Source organism: Parambassis ranga, chromosome 13, assembly GCF_900634625.1.
Source record: "Parambassis ranga chromosome 13, fParRan2.1, whole genome shotgun sequence".
In the NCBI taxonomy this organism is placed as follows: domain Eukaryota; kingdom Metazoa; phylum Chordata; class Actinopteri; family Ambassidae; genus Parambassis; species Parambassis ranga.
The window spans coordinates 13281685-13303364 of record NC_041033.1 but is presented as its reverse complement, the minus strand read 5'-3'; the positions used below and the strand labels follow the sequence as shown (position 1 = coordinate 13303364).

The 21680-nt window shown below is 41.9% G+C and overlaps 1 protein-coding gene across 1 annotated transcript; it reads left to right on the top strand.

Annotated features, from left to right (window-relative positions):
• Window positions 1-294: 294 nt before the first annotated feature.
• On the top strand, window positions 295-21459 carry LOC114445109 (uncharacterized). The gene is made up of 35 exons (XM_028420069.1): window positions 295-318; window positions 405-650; window positions 1209-1370; window positions 1666-1848; window positions 2097-2217; window positions 2331-2423; window positions 2515-2698; window positions 2784-2946; window positions 3095-3283; window positions 3363-3537; window positions 4060-4199; window positions 5040-5216; window positions 5893-6023; window positions 6116-6273; window positions 6415-6642; window positions 6925-7197; window positions 7282-7430; window positions 7600-7855; window positions 10709-10879; window positions 10966-11123; window positions 11686-11826; window positions 12011-12152; window positions 12328-12479; window positions 12640-12765; window positions 12981-13170; window positions 13394-13468; window positions 15642-15770; window positions 15997-16056; window positions 16152-16268; window positions 17477-17622; window positions 18561-18647; window positions 19057-19203; window positions 19343-19540; window positions 19681-19793; window positions 21342-21459. The coding sequence occupies exons 1-35, from the start codon at window positions 295-297 to the stop codon at window positions 21373-21375; spliced, it is 5238 nt and encodes a 1745-aa protein (XP_028275870.1). The 3' UTR covers window positions 21376-21459.
• Window positions 21460-21680: the final 221 nt, after the last annotated feature.

The window sequence follows — 21680 nt, the reverse complement described above, 5'->3', positions numbered from 1 at the left end:
GAAAGTCATGCAGACTAACTAGCCCTTCGCTTATCTTAGAGCTCTGTCTACCAAGGGACACATCGGGACAGGAGTGCAGAACAGCAGACAGAAGTGTTTTAATGAAGGAGAGCTCCCAGAATCTCAATACTTTGAGAATACATGCCGCATTTTTTCTGAGTTTCTGGTTCACCTGTCCTTTCCTCCACCAAGTGGACATATTAACCATGCTGTGGACATGCATGTGGTTTGGGTGGCTATCTGCCTCTGTGCTACTTAGTGTGATTAATGGAAACAACATCAGTCAACCTAATCATGAGAGGCCGCACTGCCAGCCAGGTAGGCAGACCTGTCTGCAAACTATGGTGCTTGTTTTTATTTTAATAACTCAGCAACAATACAGTACCATGTGCATTGCATGTCAGGGAATATTATTGTCTTTACTAGGTTTCTACTACCCACTGGTGAGCCTCACTCCACTGCCTTGTCCTAAGGGCACCTATGGGCCAACTGCTGGAGCTTTGTCCATAGACAGCTGTCTAAAGTGTCCTCCTCAGCACTACTGCCCCAGACCAGGCCTACGTGCTGCTCTGCCCTGTGGTCCTGCTGCTCAGCAGCTTCTCTCTGGCCAGGACACCTGCACCTGCCCCGGAGAGGGACAGATTTTTCAGGTGTTGTTCGCATGTTTGTAGTGTTTTGAAGGATCAGCCCAGTCATTCTTATAGTATCTGGGTTACATGTATCCATGTGTATATTCAACATCAGGGTATTAGTCACCCACTTTTTCCATTGTCTAGTGAGTTCATGTAAACCTAAAGAAGAACTCCAATTACTAAAGCCCCTTTCACAGATAAAACCTGGGATACAGTGTGCATACAAGTGCAATCATGAGAGTTGCTTCCTCGCCGTCTATCAGAAATTCTAGACTAAACAATCTGTAGCTTCAAGCTGAAAGAGCTCTGGCTCATGTTTCCTCACAGCAGGCTCTAGTTTCCTGGCCTGCTGCAGTGTGCGTTAGGTGTTGAGGTCTGTACTCATCAGGTCAAACTAAAGGAAATTAGATTTGTTTCTGCCTGTAGCCTGTGTGAGAAGTACAGTTGAATAAATAAAAGAGGGAGGATGTAGGATAAAGGAAAAAGATGGAGGAATGTTTAATGTGTGTGTGTGTATTTTAATATATGTCAACCCTGGCATATTAAGTAACAAACTGAATGAACTGTATCCCACAGATCAGTGATGGGCGATGCCACTGTACCATCGGCTATCAGCCCGCCAGCAGTGGAGATGCGTGTGTGCAGCAACTGTACAGTGTCTGCAGAGACGGAAAGACCCGTTCACAGCATGGAGACTGTCTGGACAGATATCAGTGGGCACTTCACTGTGGACAGCAGGTTAGGCCTTCAGACTCAGATGTACTGCACTACAAGTAGGGCAAAGGTAACTGGTCAATCTTTCACAGAATGACACTAGACAGGAAACTCAATCTAAGGGTATGTGACACAAGTTCAGTTTAAAACTATGCTCTGTTTACAGAACACACTGACTAAACACACTCTACAATCACAGACAAGGCTAATGAGTACAACCTAGATGTCTTTGCCCTTTCCTCCATTAACCTGGTAATAGCTTGTAGTCCAACAATCGTTTACTAAAAACCCTGCTGATCCTGGCTTTGTGCTCTTGCAGGTGTGCCAAACTGAAGATGACTATCGGGGTTTTGATGGGGAGCTGGGTCTCTGTGTTTGTAGAGAGCCCCCTGGAAGAGCTGCATGTGGAGGACTATGCAGGAGCAGAGGGGCTGCTACTGCACTGAAACTACAGTGTCGATACAATGGAGAGATGGAGCTGGTTTGGAGTCGTGGCAGGGAGGTGAATGGAGGGAATTTTGGATGTACACACATAGATTTTCATGCTTTGAAAGAAAGAGTACTGAAAAATCAATACTACATGCAATCCAAGAAGTGTGATACCCACAACACTATACAATTTCTGCATCAGACAATGCATACATCTGCACAATGTTGTCTTTATCCCGCCTGCAGTGAAAGCTTAAGAAAGGTGTCTTCTGTTTTGCTGTGACCTATAAACAGCAATCACTGTTCATTGTGTGCGTGCAGGAGTCGAGCGTCTCAGGCAGCCTGCTGGAGACGCTTTTTCAACAGTGGGACTCCCAGGGGATTCTGCAGTGCAATAGCCACCTCAGCTCCTCACATGCTGTCTACATTGTTCAGACAACAGGTGGAGATTCACATTCACAAACACGCACAATGGCCTCTCTGTTCTGCACTTGATTTTCTTTGTGGCTCCCTCACTCTCACGTCTTTCTTTCTCTCTTCGCTGTCTGATTGCAGAGGCAGGCTTCCTTGGCCTCTTCAGTGGCCTCACAAAGGAACTTGAGCAACTGTTTCCTGATATGTCACAGTGGCACTCTCAGAGCTCAGCTGGTTTGTCACAGCCTAATTATATTGTATTGTCAGGAAAACAAATAATTACCAATGCATGAATTTACCTGCGAACTACTGTTTGATTTTTCAGAGGAGGATCAGGAGTTTTTGCAGGAGGTCACTAATACTGAACAACAGGGAGATGAAGAAATGGCTTCCAGAATGAAAGGAGCAAGTGAAATTCAGGAAGGAATTCTCAACCCAACAACATGTCTCCACCTGGGTGATGCTCTGCTCTTCACTGTAAACACACGTCACTACCCTCAATATAATACGTAAGTCAGATACTATTAAGTGTGCATTCACATCTTCCTGCTTTTAATGCATTGGTTGACTTGTTTTTCACTAAATGTCTTTTAGTGACAACCTGTACAACACAAACAGTGGTTTTGACTGGGGTGCGTTCAGACAGCTAAAAGAGGAGCTGACACTGTCTTGGACTCCTCCCAACTTTTTTTCAGTGGTATTCAGTCAGCCTGGAGTTTACGTTTTTACACTGAGCAGCCATCAGCACAAACACATGGTAACTAAATGTCAGATAATACAAGAATCAGAGGTACCCTTTGAACTCGAAATGTATAAAATATTTCATACAGAAAAATCTATTCACTCTTTAGTTTATGCACACACACATCAGTGCCTTGCTAACCCCTAATTTTGGTCTTGCTCAGTATGTGCGAGTGATGCCTGCAGGAGGCCAGTGTTATGAGCCTGGTCCTTTCTTTCCCACCATCCCTCGTCATGTGACCAGGATGGGAATCAGCCGGAGACGAAACCTGTTACTTCGCCCAGATTGGCTGGTGACTGGAGGGCTCTTATTTGGAGCCGTGGTCATCCTGTGTTTATGTGTTACAATGCTGGTTAGTGTACAAATCAACAGATATTAAACTCATGCTCAACGTGTCATTCGCGTTAGTAAAAGCCTGTCTGCCTGTGTAGATCCTGTTCCGAGAGTATGGATGGCCGGAGAAGGAGCCTGTCAGAGCACGGTATCGCATGTTGCAGCTGGCCTACCAAATGGATGACTACTCTTCAAAAGGTTCAAAGGTGATCTCACTACGGAAGATTCATCGAAACCAACAAGCCAGAATGACGCAAGACTCCATTCAGCCAGGTGGAGTACTGCACAGACAACACACACACACATACACACACACTGCTCATTCAGTGAAGGCCTGAAGGCCACTACACGCATGAATGCATGAATTGCACCTCTTCAACTAATGCACACATACAACATGACACTTATGAGCAGTATGGAGACCCCTCTGGCTTCTTAGCTAAGCAAGCTAAGAGTGGTTCTCCCACCCAGCCGATTACTATTGAGAAGACTCCATGTACTTCTTGTCACATGCAGTGACTGAAAAGAGACATAGTGCCAATGTCATAGGCTCCAATAAAAGGGTAATAATCTCTTAACATTTGAATGGTCCCACTATATATTAATCCACCGCCTGTCAGTCATTTAAAAGGGGTTCAGGGAACATGTGATTATGCTTGTGTTGTGCATAAATTAGCAACTGCACACACCAAAGAATTAATTTTGAAGGGACTGATATGGTATAAAGTTCACTTTCTATCTGTCTCTTCATCTATCTGTATTTTCTCTCTCTCTCTCTCGCTCTCTCAAATGCAGTCTGTGCAGACGCCCTAGAGGAGTTCTGGGATTATGAACACCAAGTGGATCTGGAGGCTTTCAGCAGTAACACCTTCTACAGCCTTCTGCTCAAACAGAGTCTGTCCGTCACTACACGGCTGGGACAGCTCACTACTGAGGTCTGCTTTAAATGCTAATTTATTGTAATGTCAAAGAACATTGCATACACACTCCGATGCCTGCCATTTTCTCTGAGGAAAAATTCTCCATTGGACTCTTGCATATGAAATACCTTATGCCACTCATGTCCATGTTATTGTTTTATGAACAGGTTATGAACAATTTAAGGCATCAGGTGCCAGTTTAAACGAAGTAGGTTTTGTTTGCATTAAAAAAAAACCCACACACTTACAAGCTCAGAAAAAACAAGTCCATGATGGATTCCTGTTAATCCTGCCCTCCAATGGTCATCTATCACCATGATTGACAAGAAGTTATAGACATATCAGAGTCAAATATCTCTCTGATGACTGCTTCTTTTGCTTCTTTAGCTCCACGGTGACTCATTAGCCCATCCTGTGTTGGCCTATAAAATATTATGAAATAGTAAAGTACATGGTTACACCTGGTTAGCATACTGCTCTTCAACAATACTTTTTCAAAACTACAAATGACCCCTTTAGGTATAAAGCTGTTAAAAAGAAGAATGTAAAGACTGACCAGCCAGGTCAGGTTTTTTTTTAAACAGATTGGATATCACACTGGAATGCCTCTGTTTCTCTGTGTTCTTCCTGTTTGTACTGTTGAATTGCTGTCCACAGTGTACATGACAGAGATTGTTATTTCAGCCCTCCGGACAGCTGAGGTGATCAAGATGTAAGCGGAGATGGTGCTTTTTGCATCCACAAAACGTGCATGTCTGCTGGTTAGATGTTTTTCTATAGCTCTATTAGGGTGTGGTTGCATGTGTGTAATCTGATTACTACTATCTTACAGTGTGTATGTCTGTGTGTAACCAGGTAAAGGAGCTTTACCAGGGAGTGGTTGGGAAACTACAGATCCTCCACCCTCACCTGATCACAGAGGACAGGGTAGGGGAGGGTTACGAGAGGTTGAGGAGGGAGATCGACAGAGAGGTGGTGCGGCGAAAATCTTTAGCCTCGCAGCTGAGGACGCTTCTCAGTGGTCAGCTGCAGGTAAACGGTGTTACAGTACATGTGAGGACATCTGTAGTGTCTAATTAAAGACACATGTACATCCAAGCTCTGATATAGTGTGATTCAACTTGTAACAGTTTGTGATATAAAGTTCTACATGACTAGTTTCATGATTTTGTGTAATCTGAGAGGCATAAATGTTACAAACATTTTCAAAACTGACTTAAAAAGATGCTGCCTTTGTGCTTTACACCTGCGCATGTTCAAATTTATCAACTTCTATTAAATCTGCACTACTACTTTCTCTTGTAGGCTATGATGCTTCCTCATAACACCAATTTTCTTTTTTTGCTCAAGCACACTTTTCTTGAACACTTCCAAGCAGAGGCCGTACTTGTAGTTATGATATCTTTATGCAGTGGCGCCCCTGCTCAGCTCGACTAAGCAGACATGCTGGTTGGCATAAACCACTTCACAGCAGTTGATGATCTACAATTAGACACAACATTTTTAGCTCCCCTATGAATTTTTTTAAAAAATGTTTTCCATGTGCTGTTTATTGGATCAAAGGAATTTTAACATTTCCAAACATACTAGTTTTATTTAGGAAGGAACATTATTTTCTCACTGAAATAAAATTATTTCCTGAAACTTAAATGAATGTATAACAAGGTTAAAATGAAGAACACAGATGGAACTGTGTGTTTTCCTCCAGGTTCTGAGGCGAGAGCAGCAGGCTCAGCAGAGGGTTCACAGTGTATTCACATCTCATCTCAGAGAGTGCACCCGACTGCTGTCCAAACTTTATAACAACAGTCAGCCCTCATGTGAACTGCACCAGCAAATGTAAAGCTGCCATTAATGTCTTTATTAACAATTCAGTGAAATTATCTGCTATTAGTTTGTGATATCTTCAATCTGAAGTCTGCCATGTTCAGGTTGATCCAGAGGTTAACCTCCCTTGTAGATGAGATGGGGGAGCTGGTGTCAGCAGAGTGCCAGCGTCAGGGGGCCTGGGCGTTGTTGGGTGAGGGTACAGGGGCCAAGCTGCTCTGCCCTGACACCGGAGCTGTCCTAAGCAAAGATGATATCTTTTGTGAGTCTGTTTTCAACTGAATTGTACAGAAACAATGCCATCTACTGATACAGATGTGCACTGCAACATAAAATCAGCATGAAAAGGCTGTCCGTCATTTACAGTTTGCTCTCATCTTATCTTCTATTTCTGTTGCTTAAGGTCCTGATGGGTCTCTACGTGTCCCCCGAGCAGTTCACTGTGATTCAGTCACAGGCCTCATAAAGCCAAATACTCACAGCCATATGCTGCTAAGCAACGGCCATAGAATGGCAGTGCCACCTGACTTCTTTGTTCACCCGCAGACTGGCAGAGTTCTGCCCATTGCTGGCAACGTGGCCTACGATCCTGCCAGCTCCACATTAGTGTACACCACTGACACTTGTACAGGTAATATAGAGGGTGTTTGTGAATTTTTTTTTTAAATCTGCGCAAAATGAGTCACAGCTTGATCTTCTTAATGATAGTGGTTTCTAAAGGAAATCCTGGTTTTAGTTCTTCAGTGTCAGTGGAACAGCAACAAAAAGTTAACTGCACCCCTCTGTCACAAATATCATTAATTACATACAGTAAATGTAATTTATGCTGTGCCATTCTGCATTCCAGGAGATAACAGGAAGTGGGACAGTCCTCTTTTTCCCTTCATTCCGTATCCAATTTCCTGCCACTCAGACCAGCCTCTGCCAAACACTCGGCTGAGGGGCCTCAAACCAGGCCAGAGGCTGCAGCTGGGCGTTTCCATGGCAGACCCAGAAACAGGGGTCCCAGTGCCAATTCTGGCGGTAACCATCCACCCTCAGACTGGATTAGTTTACCCACTGGGAAGGTTGCATATGTGCCCCCTCACTCGCCTGCCACAGCCCATACAGATTGGCTACCCTATGCTGGACTCCAGGACAGGAAACATTGTGCTCACTGTTGGGGTCAGTCTAGATCCAGTAACAGGTTAGTGCAGCTGGTGTGTGCCCAGTGTTAGGACTACTGTACTTGAGTCAATGAGTCAAACTTCTCCTCTGTGTGGCTGTGCAGGAGATGTGCTGCCAGTAGGTGGAGTTCTGCTGGCTGAGTCCTTCATTGAGCCTCTAAGTGGACGGATGGTGAGAGTGGGAGGGGCCAGCATCAGGGCTGGACAACTGGTTCCTAGTGCAGGGAGTTACCAAACCTTACTGGTGAACACGGTCAGTTTACATCCTTTTGACAGTATTTAGAAAACAGTGTGGATCTTTCAATAAATGATGCCTCCAGTATGTGGAGAAGCCTTGATGCGAGGTTTCTCAGCACTTCTATGATTATGTTAAAATAAAGTTGAACCCCCTGAAAGCACTGATAAACATGTTTCCCAATCAGGTTCTGGCAGCAAAGCTGAAAGTATTAGATGTCCTGAAGCCACTAATAGAGGAGTGCGGTTCAGATCCAAATTTACATCTGCAGTCACATCCAGGCAGCGAGAGGGGGAGTGGTCGACAGGATTATGTTCTCGCTGCTTCCAAGGAACTCCAGCAGGCCTGGGGAAGGAGTGTGCACTGTCAGCTACAGCTGCAGACCAGGCTGGAGATCCTGCTGGACTGGGCTGTGGCTCTTCAGCAGGATGGAGGGATTGTGGGTGAGAAAATTCCAGCGAGTGGGGGTGGGGGGACGGGGGTGAATGAATGGATGAATATGAGCTGCTTTTTGTCGGCACTTCCTCAAACACTATTTTCTGTAGATGCGCCCCTCCCTCTGCTGATGTGCACATTTCCAGTGAAACACAGATATTTTTTTTATCTTTCAACCTTTTCACATTAATCACTGCTCCTCATCTCTGCCACAGATCTTCTCAATGTTAAGAGGAAAAAATATGAGAAGTAGGTCTGTTAAAAATTAAAACAAAGCACCACTGAATGCATAATATTTCTAGACATGGATATATAAGTAAGTAATTTCTCTTTTTGGAAGTCATGAGCCTAAGGAGGATGGCATTTTCTATCTCAAAGGTTATCTACATGACCTTTGTAATGAGCAACCATGCTCCACAAAAATTAGGAATGCAACCCACATACCAGTGTTATATAAGTATGCTTTACTGGCTCATATGCTACCATTTTATAACACAGGGAATGAACCCTTATCCCAAGAAACAGCTATATGAATGCATTTTGCAAGAATAAAACAGGACAAAGACGGCCTAAAGAGAAGCACACATTTACACATAAAGAGGAAGGACAAAAGCACATCGAGGGAAAGAGGGTCAAGGACAACCATACATGTAAGAAAGAGAGGAAAAGAGAGACAAGCGTAGAGGCAGCTTCTTCTGGAGGAAAAAACAAAATCAAGATCTAAAACATCTGGAAGATTTGAAGTGCAGAGAGGATGCAGCAGGACTTTGTAGTGAGAGTAGAGAGCATGGCAGAGATTATGAGGTTTAAAGAGATCAGACAGGCATGAAAGGGCATGAACACTTGGAATTTTGTAAGTCATCTTGCACGGAAAGGGGGCCACTGAAGGGAAGTTGCGCAATGTGCTCAAATTACTCTGCAGAGAAGTACGGGAAGAGAACTGTCATTTTTCTTTTTTACCATTTAATTAGCTCCTCATGGAGGTCACACAGTTGTCTTATACCGCTCCAGTTTTAGGTGTGAAGTGATTCATATGTTTTAAGCATGAAAGGAAGTTTTAAGCCAAAAGACAAATGACAGTTCTTGTCATGTGACCCTAATTTTTCTACAAACAACCACACTCTACAAAAGCTTTGTCCAACACATCAATACGAATACAACCACCAATCTAAAATGTAAGCCTCAACAATGTGTAATCACGTTGGGGAACATTTGGATGTTTATATTCACTTGGCCCTCCCCCCAGTAATGTAAGGCTTTCTAGCTGTAGCATTTCTCAACTCTTTAGAGACTTTCAGTGCCAGGCAGGCCAGAGTTAAGTGAAAAAACAGTTGCTGAGAATTTCTGCGCTGGTAGGCCTCTAACCACCATTTCAGAAGTTTGGCTCCATTTCAAACTGAAATCGAGGATTGTGATTATTCTCACTGATTAGACAACAGAAATATGTTGCTTTAGGAACAGACACATTGTAATTTAGTGAGCAACAGCAGCGAAAAACATCTGGTTTTGATTTATCTAATTTGCATTCCAACCTCCTGCAGGCTAGCTAAAAAAAAAGTTGCAGGAGGTTGATTTTCTCCTCGTAAAAACAAAACCTGTGACCATATTTCTCCGGCCACATTGTCAATGTGTTGGTTTCTTTGTAAAAGACTATCAGGAGAAGAACTATTTCTCAGTTGAGAATTTATTGAAACAATAAGTTTAGTTTGACCGAGGACCTGTTCTGTCCAGAAAAATCACAGGCTGCAAGCAGTTAACTGTAACCGACCTCCCAAGGATGCAGATCTTCTTTAAACATGAGCTCATATACTATCGACTTAATAACATTAGAGTGGTTAACTGGGGTTGGGGCGGCCCCCGTGGTTTAGACTTGGCCTGCCCTTCATTGGTGCACAGGCTGCTCCTCTTCCTCTGATGCGCAAAGTTGCTCCTACTCAGCACATCCACACACACACACACACACTCTTTCACTCGCCCTCGCCCTGTCATACAACAATGCGGTTAGCTCGATGGAGAGAGGGTCTAGTTGAGTAGGTGAAAAGGGCAAGTTCCCCGTTCCAGCTGCAACTGTTTCTTGTTATTTAGAACAGGAAGACACACTTCTCTGAACCTGTCTCAGGCAGTAAACAGCAGTTTTTATTTTAAAGTTGGACACTACGAGTCAATTTCAAGTCACACTTCAAGCACTATTAAGCAAAAAGAAAATATATTTTTCTCAACAACATCTGTAGTGTTATGGGGGCAGGGACTTGACCCGATGGCAGCTGAAAATGGCGGGTGTGTGTGAGCAGTTTTCCTTGTAAAATGTATCTGAAGTCATCTGTTTACCATCCCCCTATCCTATAAGGCATAACCTTAATCAGTCCTTATTTATGCTGAAGCTATGCTGTGGACTAAAGCAAAAGTCGACCACATGAAAATGCAACAAAGTTAACCACGATATGATCATGATGAAATCAGCCAATAAGATCATATGTTCCTTTAATGCAAATGCAAAACAATATCGTATGTCCAAAAATACGTTCATATGTGTGGTTAGCAGTAGAGTAATCAAGAGTAGTATCAGGCGGGCGTGTTGCTGTGGTTTTTCATGAGGATGTGACACTTTCATCCTGTTGAGTTGTGCAATATAATAAAATCAGTGAAAAAAAAAACAAACCAAAAAAAAGACTAGAAGAGACATGATATATGCAGTTCATCCACAGCTCCACTAGAAAAAGGAGCCTTCAGATATCTTCATACTAATCTCTTCTACGGTTCAGTCAATAATAGTAAAATAAAAAAACTGAAATTTAGAAAGAAAACACATTTTAATATTTTGTTTCCTTCACTTCTTTCTTTGTTTTTACTTCTCAATCCAGGAGAAATGCCTCTGTCAGGTTCAGATATGGGCGTGCCTGCTCTGCTGGGAATAGAGTACCCTGACCCCATGGGATCTGGTCTTAATGTACCTGTGCTAGGTTTCCACACTGACCTCATTTCCGGGAATGTTGAACCGTTAGCAGGGACCATGGAGGATCCACATGGAAAAGGTATTTTTAATTGCATGTCAACATGTAAGCAATTTTAAATAGCTTAAAGTTTATTATAAGTTGTCACATGTTGTTACGCTTCACAGGCTTAGTGGCGATCCGTTATGGATCTCAGACGGTGGACCCAGTGACAGGGATGTTGGTCCCTGTGGTTGGATTGAGACTTGATGTGTCGAGAAAACGCGTTGTGCCTGTTACAGCTTCCTACTGGCTAATGGTGGCAGATCAAACTGATAGTGTGGAGGTGGGGAATATAATAAGGAACATTTAGAAATGGTTTACTTTAAAATTAAATATTTTTTATTAGATAAGACTATGAGACTCTGAGTAGAGAATTTGGCACAAGAAAGCTAAACCTCACTGCTCCAGGTGATTGCACTATTGGAGCTCTGTATCCTCAAATGTTATTTAACCAACTATTGTTTTGATATGAGTTGCAGAGTTTTGAAACTATAGAAATTTCTGCCTTCTTTCCAATATAATCCAACTACCTGTATGACACTAAGCTTGTGGTGCACTAAGCACCAAAAGAACTATTAAAAAACTCTGTCGTTTTCCAGAAATCGTAACGTGGTTACTTAAGAAAATCCACCGACCTTGTTGTCTAGCAACAAGGTTTCTGTTAATTTTAAGGAAACTGTCCCTGCAATTGGTAAAATAAATCTATTTTTTGCTGTTGTGTTACAGTCTAATTTATCTAACAGGAGGAAAATTTGTGAATTCACTGAAAGTGATTTGTGTGTGTGTTCAACCTCCTGGTGAAATAGGAGGTTAAACTCTGTGTGAATCTGATCTTTTTTCGCCAGGTTGAGGCCCTGCAGCGAGAAGTGTGTGTGCGAAACACTTACTGGCAGCAGCAGAGGCAGCGGGAGGAAGATATTCTTACTGATCTGGACTCCGCTCTATTCCAGTGTCTCTTTAGAGTAATGGATGCAAATCCTTTTCAGGTCAGGAAGGGGTAACGGTTTTGGCTGTAAATGTGTTAGATAGTTTGGAAGTCTTTCAACCTTCTGAACATAAGGAAATAAATAAAAGGTTGCATGAGTGTGTGTATATGCTGTATGTGTGTGTACGTGTTTTTTGATTGTCAGCATGAGTGTGTTCAAAGTGTAATTGTGTCCCCTGTTGCAGGTCCAGTGGTCAGGGCGGCAGCTGAGGGAAGCAGCCATAGAGCTGCAGGATTCAGTGCAGACTGAAGCCCAGAGAAAAGCAGCTCAGCACTCCCACTTGGCTCTGATCCTGCCTCCACATGTATTACACATCCTCACATCGGGTAAACTGGCTGGCAAGGTGTTAAGAACTGAGTTTTATTCATTGCTTTCCAAAGCAAAGGTGCTTCCTGCCAACGTGTCATAATCACTCATTTCAGTCCTGAAGTAATTAACCAATATTCATTTTTATTTATGCTGGCAGCATGTCCATTACTGTATCTCCATCTGTGGGTGTAGGTGACGAAGAGGAATGGGAACAGCAATGTGTTTGGCACTCAGACCTCATGTCCGGCCTCGATAAGGTAGATGTGTGTATGGATCAGCTGCAACGAGACCAGGAAAAATGGACGACACAGACAGCAGGCCGGTCTGCAAATCTCTATTCTACGGTCAGAGCAAAAGCATCGTGATTTATTACTGGCACTGCAGCTTAGTAGGCATCTGAGAATGGCAGCCAATGTATGCCATAGGGAGTTTAGTAATTGAACTTTGGTCCGTGCAGTGGAACGCTGTTGTCTAAAAGTGAAGATGTGGGTATTTGTCTTTCAGGACAGAGAGCTGAGACACAGAGAGTTGTGGGAGCAGTGCTGTTCCAGGCAGACTGAGATGGAGGCTGCCCTCAGCTGTCTGCACTTTGTCAGACACCTGTCGCAGCTCCGAGCTGACACTGCTCAGGTGACAACGCACACTGAATATAAATGCAGCCTAATACAAGAGAATAGAATGATAATTCTTCATTTTCACTAATTACCCTGGTGCTATAAATGAAAATGCAGTCAAACAAGTCTCCTAAGGTAGAGGGAGTCATGTTTAGTAAAGCTAGCACATTTATATATCAACAATCCTATACAGACAACATGTGAGTTACCTTATCCTGCTTCTTTGTCTAGGCAGTACTGTGCGGCAACTTTTGGTTCAAAGAATACGGCCTGATCCAGTGTAGCAGACAGAGGCCAAATGTGAAGGCCATAGGCTTGATACAGCAGAAGGCTTTGCCTCTGCTGGAGAGGCTGAACCAGCTCTTGGAGGAAAAACAGCCAGCAAGCTTCTCCCCCAACACCTGCAATCAGCACATCTCCGGTATGGAAGCAATACCAGATGTTAAACAAATCCCACAAAAAGCAAAAAGTGGTGAACATGTATGAAATGTGATACTATTTGTACAACAGCAAGTTCAAACAATTGTTCATAGTCAAGAATGAAAAACACCATAACCAAAGAGTTATTAGCTACAGTGGTGGATGAATAGCTGTGCTCGATTAACATTACCAGATCCTTTAAAAATGTAACTTCTAACATTTAGGTTTGTCATCGAAGCCGGTATACGGTTTGGAGATGGCCTCCAGAGTCTGGACAGCCTCTGTGCCTGTGGTGAAAGGTATGTGTTTTTCCAGCCACTCAGGCCAGTGATAACATATCAGTGTGTGTATAGACAGAGGGTGTGTACATAGAATGTATAGTAATATTCTGATAAGCATGTATGCTCACCTGTTGACTGTATGCTACATGGTTTGGATAAGCATGTTGCATTATCTTAGGTTTCAGAGACTGTATGACCAGTCAAACACATAAAGTCTCCCTGGCCACTTCCTCAAGCTCATCCAGGGGATATCAATGCCTTAAAACTAGGGTCTGTGTGGCCCAAAATAAGAGTAAATGAAATAATAATTTAGATCTACACTGGTCACATGATCCACGATGTGCCCTCACTGCCCTGATGTGCTGCTAAGCTGCTAAAGATGGTTGGCCACTGCTAGTGGGGAAACTGAGGCACAACTGGTCCGGTAAGTGGGTTTTGCAGCGGTGTTTGATGGTGCAAGGTGTATTCTTGTGGAAGAAGGAAGCGAAGTGAGCATCCTGTGTGCCGGCTGACGCACGCACCTTTCACAAGTTATAGCCGCTAGTTAACCACACACAGCGTGAAAAAGTATGTCAGGCTTCTGTTTGTTTTTCTTGTCATGGGAAAAGTGCATTTCTGTTATCATTTTACCTTCAAGCCATGTTTTCCTCATGTTTCTAGTCTAGAGGCAATGAGGCATATGTTTCACTAAAACTATGCAGTATACATATTCATATAATTTTGGACTATTACAGTATAAATACATAAAGGAATTTGAATTGTGATTATCTCAACCTATCATTTGTGTGTAATAAACACTGTACTGTACTGTAATATTCCAGAATTATGCGAATTTGCATGGTTCCCTGTCCCCTCTAACCCCCCCTCTTACCTTTCCTCTATTCTCATTAGTCTGGTTGATACTAGTGATTCGTGTCATAAACTGTGTTTGCTGTCTTCTTCGTAGTTTAGTGCCTCTCTCTCTCACTCTCGCTCTCTCTCTCTTTGCAGGTCTCTCTGCCTCAAGACCTGCATGCTGAAATGCAGTCAGGCCCCTGATCATTCCAATGCTTATTGACTACTTACTTTTGCCTAATTACTATTAAATTATTAATTAATTAAAATCACTATTTATTGACTGACGATTTATATATATACTATCGTTCAAAAGTTTGGGGTCACTAGGAAAAGTCTTTATTTAAAAAACATGTTTTTTTCAATGAATGAATGAAGTATACCTTTTGAACTGTTTTGTCTTGCTTGACAACATCAACAACCATCATGTTTGTTCCTCGCTCTCTCTCTCTCTCCTTTTCCAGTTTTAATGACCTGGATGAATGAGAGCATCCACAGAAATCTCTCTCTCCTTCATCTTCTCTGTCCTGTCTCCCTCCTTATGAGCCGGGTCCTGCTCAAGGTTTCTTCCTGTTAAAGGGAAGTTTTTCCTTGCCACTGTGGGGTTCAGGCTCTGGGTTTCTATAAAGTCCTTTGAGACAATTCTGAATGTAAAATGCACTATATAAATATATATTGAATTGAATTTTAGTAAAACATATTCCTCATTGACTGAAATCTCTCTAATGCACTTTTCCCATGACAACAAACAGAAACAGAAAGAAGCCTGACATACTTTTGTGTGTCGGCTGTGTGTGGTTAACTTGCAGCTATAACGTGTGAAAGGTGCGTGCAGAGTCAGGCGACACACAGGATGCTCACTTACTTCACAGTCATTTTGCAAGAACACAAACAACCAAGCAAGCCACAAAACCTACTGACTGCACCAGTTGTTGGTCCCCTTGGTTTTGCCACAAGCAGTGGCCGACCATTTCTAGCAGGTTAGCAGCATGGCAGTGTGGGCACAACTATGTGATTATGTGACCGACCGACACAGATCTAAATTATGATTATTTTGTTTCATTTACTATTATTTTAGGCCACACAGACAGACACGTAATAACAGAAGATGCTGTGTGAAAAATCACTTTGACAAAAGGGCACTTTGGGGATCAAGAGGCAAAGGGGCAGGTGCTCTAGCACCCTCTGCCCCCACATGCCTGTTCCTGAATATAAATTTCTTTTTTTTAATCCTACACCCTCAATATAATGTATCTTTAGAGACCTACTTTTACAAAGCTAATCTCCACAGCAGTTTATAGGATAATATGTTTTGCACATTTACATCATTAAAAAGGCCTCCTTTGTATTTCTAAAGGAACCTCCACGCAGTCTTTGACGGACCCCGTCATTGTAACTCAATCCCAAGACACTGGACTGCAGACCAGCTCCGTGCCAACACACAACTCACAAAGACACACAGCATCCTCTGGCATTCACTCCCAAGGTGAGACAGAAATGAATACAAATAAAAGAAAGGGCTCCTTTGGTCTTTGTTGTGTTGTACTCTGACTCAGCTCTAGTTTGAAATTATCAAACATTCTGCTCAGTCTACAGTCTACAGAGAACACACAGACCTCAGAGTTCCTCCTCAGGAACCATTAGCTGGAATGGACAGGACAAATTAAAAACAATTCCCTAAATGACAGAATTGAAATGCATCTTTCTAACAGAGAGCCAACAGATGAAGGAATTTTCTCAGCCTACACATATCACTGTCCCGACCATTTCCGGTAATATTATGGTTTCAAATACTAAAACCTGGAATTGTAACCTGTATCCACCACACATCAACTTTTTTCCTGCCCTGGGTTTGTTTATTCCCCAGAGGAGCAGTGGGTCCGGCTGCTGGAGCTGTCACCTCTGTTCCAGTTGTTGAAGAAGGTGGAGCTACAGATGAAGAGCTGGAGGCTGAAGGCCGGATTTTTTAAAAGAGAGCTCATTGGTACGTTACAGAGGGCCAAGTTGCCTTTTTTGACTAATTGTCACACAGAAAACGGTCTGCCTCGTAATTATATAACTGACGTTGCACAACTAACATGCAAACAGAATGGTTTCCTGGCAAATCATCTCCACCCAGGAACACTTTTGCATTTCCCGCATCATTAACTGGCTTTGAAACAGCATATCTTGGTTCTGTGAAACTAAATAAAACGGATCTGTTGAGCAGAAACAGTCAGGATCGTTACTGTGTTAGTTTATGTTTGCCCCACCTTTATAAATAAAGCTCTCATTTTCCCACACGCCTCCTCACGTACCCATGCACAACCATGGAAGCCCCCTGCTCCTAGATTGGCTGCAAACGCTGTGTGGATTGTTTTCAGCCATTTTGTTTTCTCTGAATTACACCGTCACAAACACGCGATATAAGTAACACTTTGACCTCTCATCTAACTCTCACCATGTTGCCCTGTGTTTTCTGCTCTTGGTTTGAATTTGAATAGATTTCTCCGTCCCTACCTTAAAAAAGAGATTTCGTGAACACTGCTACATAACATTGTTGAAGCATTGTTTAAATTTCAGCTCTGCCTGCGTGCTTCTCAGCTGCTCTTGATAAAGGCCAGATGGCAGACATTATGTGAACTTCGAGTGTTCAGGCATATGTTTTGGCTTCAGGGACTCTAGGTTTAATTAAACACCCAGACTAGTCTTGCAGAGGCACAGTGGAGGAGAAAAAAGGATCATTGTGTAACTATCAGGAAAGTGTTTCATTAGCTCTCCTGCCACATGTGACTCAAGGGATTATTTTCTCAACTCATTAGATCCAGACTGTATAAAATCAAATAAAATAGGATGGATTACATTTAGGTGAATTTACTTTGTACCAATAGTCACAGTCTCAACAACATTCGTTTGATACTCCAGCGCGACAAATGCTTACACTGAGCACATTTTACGAGGTACAACTGTTCCACTGTTTTTAACCATGGTGACTTGTCCCGCCACAAACAGCACCTTCAACATGCGACCAGCAAATATGTGCACAGTGTTTGTGTCCTAAGCCTGAAAATATTGACCTTATATCACAGCTATGAAGAGCTATACAATAACATGATAAACATGTTAGCAATCGGCTTGATGCAATGATGCTTTATGTTATTACACTTGAATTAAATGCATGTTTGTAATTGTACATGTGTTTTGTCCACTGAGGTCAAAGTTTCATGGATGTACTGGATGCTCAGTGGGAATGTGAGGGAGAGCTTATCCCTTTGGACCTGTCTGTCCTGAAGCCCAGAGAGTTCCTGGTCTACCAGCATGGACTGTTCCTGATGCACATGTTGACTAATCTAAAGCTGGTTGGTGCCTTGTTCCACTGTTGCCCTGAACCTGCTGTTTTTATTATGACTCAGCGGTGACCGATCTGTCTACAACATGTCTACAATGTAGAACTGTTAGGGTTGTGCGTTCAATGCAAACACACAAAAAAACAACAAGTCCAACAGAAACAATGAACACTGACATTCTTACCAGTTTCTGTAATGCCTCGCAAACTCAGACAAGTGCTTATTTTTATATGTACTTAAAGTATTAACAGTAAAAGTACTCATGCACCGAATATTGACATCCACTTCAAAGGATAGCTAAACAGGTTAAAATAATCGAAGAAATCGATTTTTTTTATTTTCTTTTTACTGTGTAAGTATTCCTGCTTCAGATTAATGTTATGATTAATGGATGGATTTGTGTTAGCAGACAGTAGCTAACTAGTTAGCTAACTGAGCCAGAGCACCGGCATCATGACTGAGGCTCATTATAGAAACACAGCTTGCAGCATGACATCAACTCCATGCAGAGTCTGACCTCACATCAGTCCAGCACTGTGTTCATCAAATGTAAAAAGTAACTACAAACATTGTAGAAATGTAGTGGAGTAGAAAGTACAGATAACAGCTGCAAAATGTACTGGAGTAATAGTATAAAGTATGCATAATATTTTCACTTAAGTAAAGTTTAAATACATACAAAATTACTTAAGTACAGTAATGAAGTACAAATACTTAGTTACTTTCCACCACTGCTCATGGTCCATGTGTCCAAGCTGAGGACTAATGGTGACTGTGCTGTTAAGTTCACTCTTGATTTAAATTCTTTAGACTTTCACTTTCATTTATTTTATTTCTGTCTTTTTCAGATATTTCGCCACTAATGAATTCTCCACTGTTATTTAAATGCTACTTTTCTTGCGTGATGTGTGCTGTCGACTGGACTTCAGATTTGTTTTCTTTTCCGACAGACTCCAGTCATTTCCCTTCAGATAGCAGCTGGTCTCCCAAACAACAACTATTTCAACAACACTTTCAGAAATTCTTTTTTTTATCAGGTAAACTTAAGACTTATTATGTTTTTGAGATTTTATTACATCCTTATCAGTATACAAGTGAAATAGATGGATTGCATGTTGCCATAAGAGATTATAAGTTCGACACGCTCAGCACTTTAGTATGAAAACAAAATCCCTCAGATAACACTTGACAATAGAATATCCTCTTCAGCTTGGCCGATATCTGGATAGAAAAAAACTGCCCTCAAATAGGAAATAACAAGTAATGCTGCACCAGAAGTGCATTTAAAGCGTATGTGACCCCAACCTGCAGAAGAGATGTTTGTGATCGAGAAGCTGGGACTTCCTGTTTTTGCCCTCTCACTAACATTTTGTTGTATTTTTTATATCTGAATGTTACAGCTGTGATGAATTAGTGGGAATAACTACGAGATTTGTGGATTGATAGGAAGCAGAAGAGGCACTTTACATCCGTCGCCAGAGACTCCAGTCAGTTGGAGGCTTTTCTTTGCTGCTGCTCCACTGTCTGTGCCATATCAAAGTTAAAGACATGACCTCCGACTCCAACCCTGCCTTTCAGAGGCTTTTCTTCAAGGTACAGGCTCAAATGCTGCTCAAGTGCAAATCAAGTGAAAACACCAAATAAAAGTGGAAGCATAATTGTTTGCAGTATAATCGTTACCTTCATTGCGTGACTATTAGCAGTGTTTAAAATGTTTATGTTTCTGTCACAGGCGCTGCAGGAATGCCTGGCAGAACTGTTTCAGGCCAGACTGAGTGGTCCCTCCTCTGGACAGGAAACTCATTTAAGTCTACAGACTCAGAACCAAGAGGCCCCCCGAGAGAATTTAAAGGGTGCTTTGTCTGACACTCACACTGGCTTCCTGCTTTCCAGGCTTCACAAACCAAGCCGAGGATTGCTGTCAGACAACGTAAGGAGAGAATTTTGCCCTTCCTCTTATCTCACACGCAAATCATTAGTTTAACTTCCTCATTGATGATTCTATAGGAAGCCAGCAGAGCTGCGTTGTGTGTGTTTTTTGTCAAGCACATGTTTGTGATCTACACGCAGGAAGTTGAGAAACTTCAGGGAAGGCACAGAGAAACATCACTGCTCTGCCATCTTGAAGGACTTTTGAGAGAGAAGAGCTGTGAAGAGACAGAGAGCAAAGACCTCCAGACCGGGTAAACATACCGGGTATCCTTTATGCTTCCATATTCATGTGGAATGTGTGGAAAGTTTTCAAATCCAAATCTGTTTAAGAAAAAAAGCCAAAATTGACCATAATCGCCAACAGGTGCCAAAGAAAAAAACAAGTCTGGGTGTTTTTCCATCAGTCCGCTCTATAAATAATCCCACAATTCATCCTTAGACTGTTTCTTTCCGTCTCATTTTCTTTTTCAAATAAAATAGCTACCTGTTGTGTTGTTTTTACAAATGTGTTTTTTAAAAACAGATGGTTGTGTCTCTCTACCCCCCACACACACGCACGCACAGATATATATATATATTTTGTTTCCGTCCGTTACCCACCCTTGTTTTGTGTGCTCTCATGTTTAAAGAACACTGGAAGCAGCTGGAAAAAAGTTTAGTTTTTTTTCCATTTTGCGCAGCAATTTTCTGCCGCCTTTGTTATTTTAAAGAGTCAAACCACACACAAAAAAGAAGACTGTAGCAGTTATTATTTATATATTTGTTTATTTTCTTTTTTTTTAAGAAATCAAGCAACATAGTAGAAAAAGAAACAGCTTTTTTTTTCTTTCTGTATACAGCTGATACAAATAGTTTGGGCTTTTACAAGACCTCACACTGTAGCCAACCTGGGGGTCTTTTTATGGACATCTCAAACATGTGTTAACAAGCACATCCAGACATAGAGTCCTTTTTTCTTTTCTTTTCTTTTCCTTTCTTTTGGTCCTGCGTGTGAAGGAAGGAAGACAATAACAGCATTGCTCAGATTCCTTCATATGTTCCGGTGGAAAACAGGGCCTTCATTGTTGTTGATTGACTTTTATTGCGACAACGATGATTAAAAAAATTACTCCAATGACAAGCGCAGCAATGTTGAGGATCCTGGCAGTCCTTGATGCATCCGTAGCTAAAGTTGAATCTCCAACAGCATTGGCAGTTTGTACCTTTGGATTAAAAAAAGACAAAATTTCACTTTTTAATTTTTTGTTGAACATTGTTTCGATTTTTTTTGCAATATTGTTTACAAATCAACAATATGTTTAAAAAAAAAAAAAAAAAAAAATCAGGTAATTTAAATGATCAGAAGCATGTGGTACGTACCCTGCAGGAGTAGACAATAGCAGCAATCCCTAGAGGCAGGCAGCAGAACAAAGTGTTCAAAATTGACCATGCAAGGTAGGTCGGGGCAACAGAGCGAATCTGTCCTGCTTCCATATTGTCTTTCAGGCGTCTTTAAATGTAAAAAACAATGGTTTGCTGGCAAGGGCTTGAATCCAATGGCTGGGTGGGGGTTACGAGCCACACGGTTTTATCCTCGATGGGTGTGGTTTAGGGGCTTGCTCACACTCAACTGTGGGGCTTAAAAAACTATCTAGACAGAGAAGAAAAGTTTATGACGGAGGCAGGAAGCTCCCAAACTACTCCACACTTTCCCTTTTGTTTCGTGTCATTTAGAAACTCTGAGTGCTACACTTTTTTTTAACTTTAAGCATGAAAACATGTTAAATAATAATGTTACAGCTCAGTTTTTCCCCCCTCAGGTCAAATCCTTCATCTGAAAATCTACACCAGTGACCACTTCAAGAAGAGGAAAGTGCTCCATTATTTACACACCTCAAAAAGAGGGGAAGTGAATCAACGGCTTCCTTTTTAGAACCCGTAAATGTTTGTAGAGTTATTGTATATCCAGGTTAATGTTTATACAGATGTTAATGTTATCATTTACTGTAAGTGGCGACAGTTTGAACAGCAGGCTTCTAGTTTGACTACAGTAAGGAAAACAATCTGTTACATTGGTTTTTATTGGTTTCTGTATTCCGAGGCTATTCAGATTGTATAATTACTCATATTTATAGTTTCAAAACAGCATAATTTTGCCT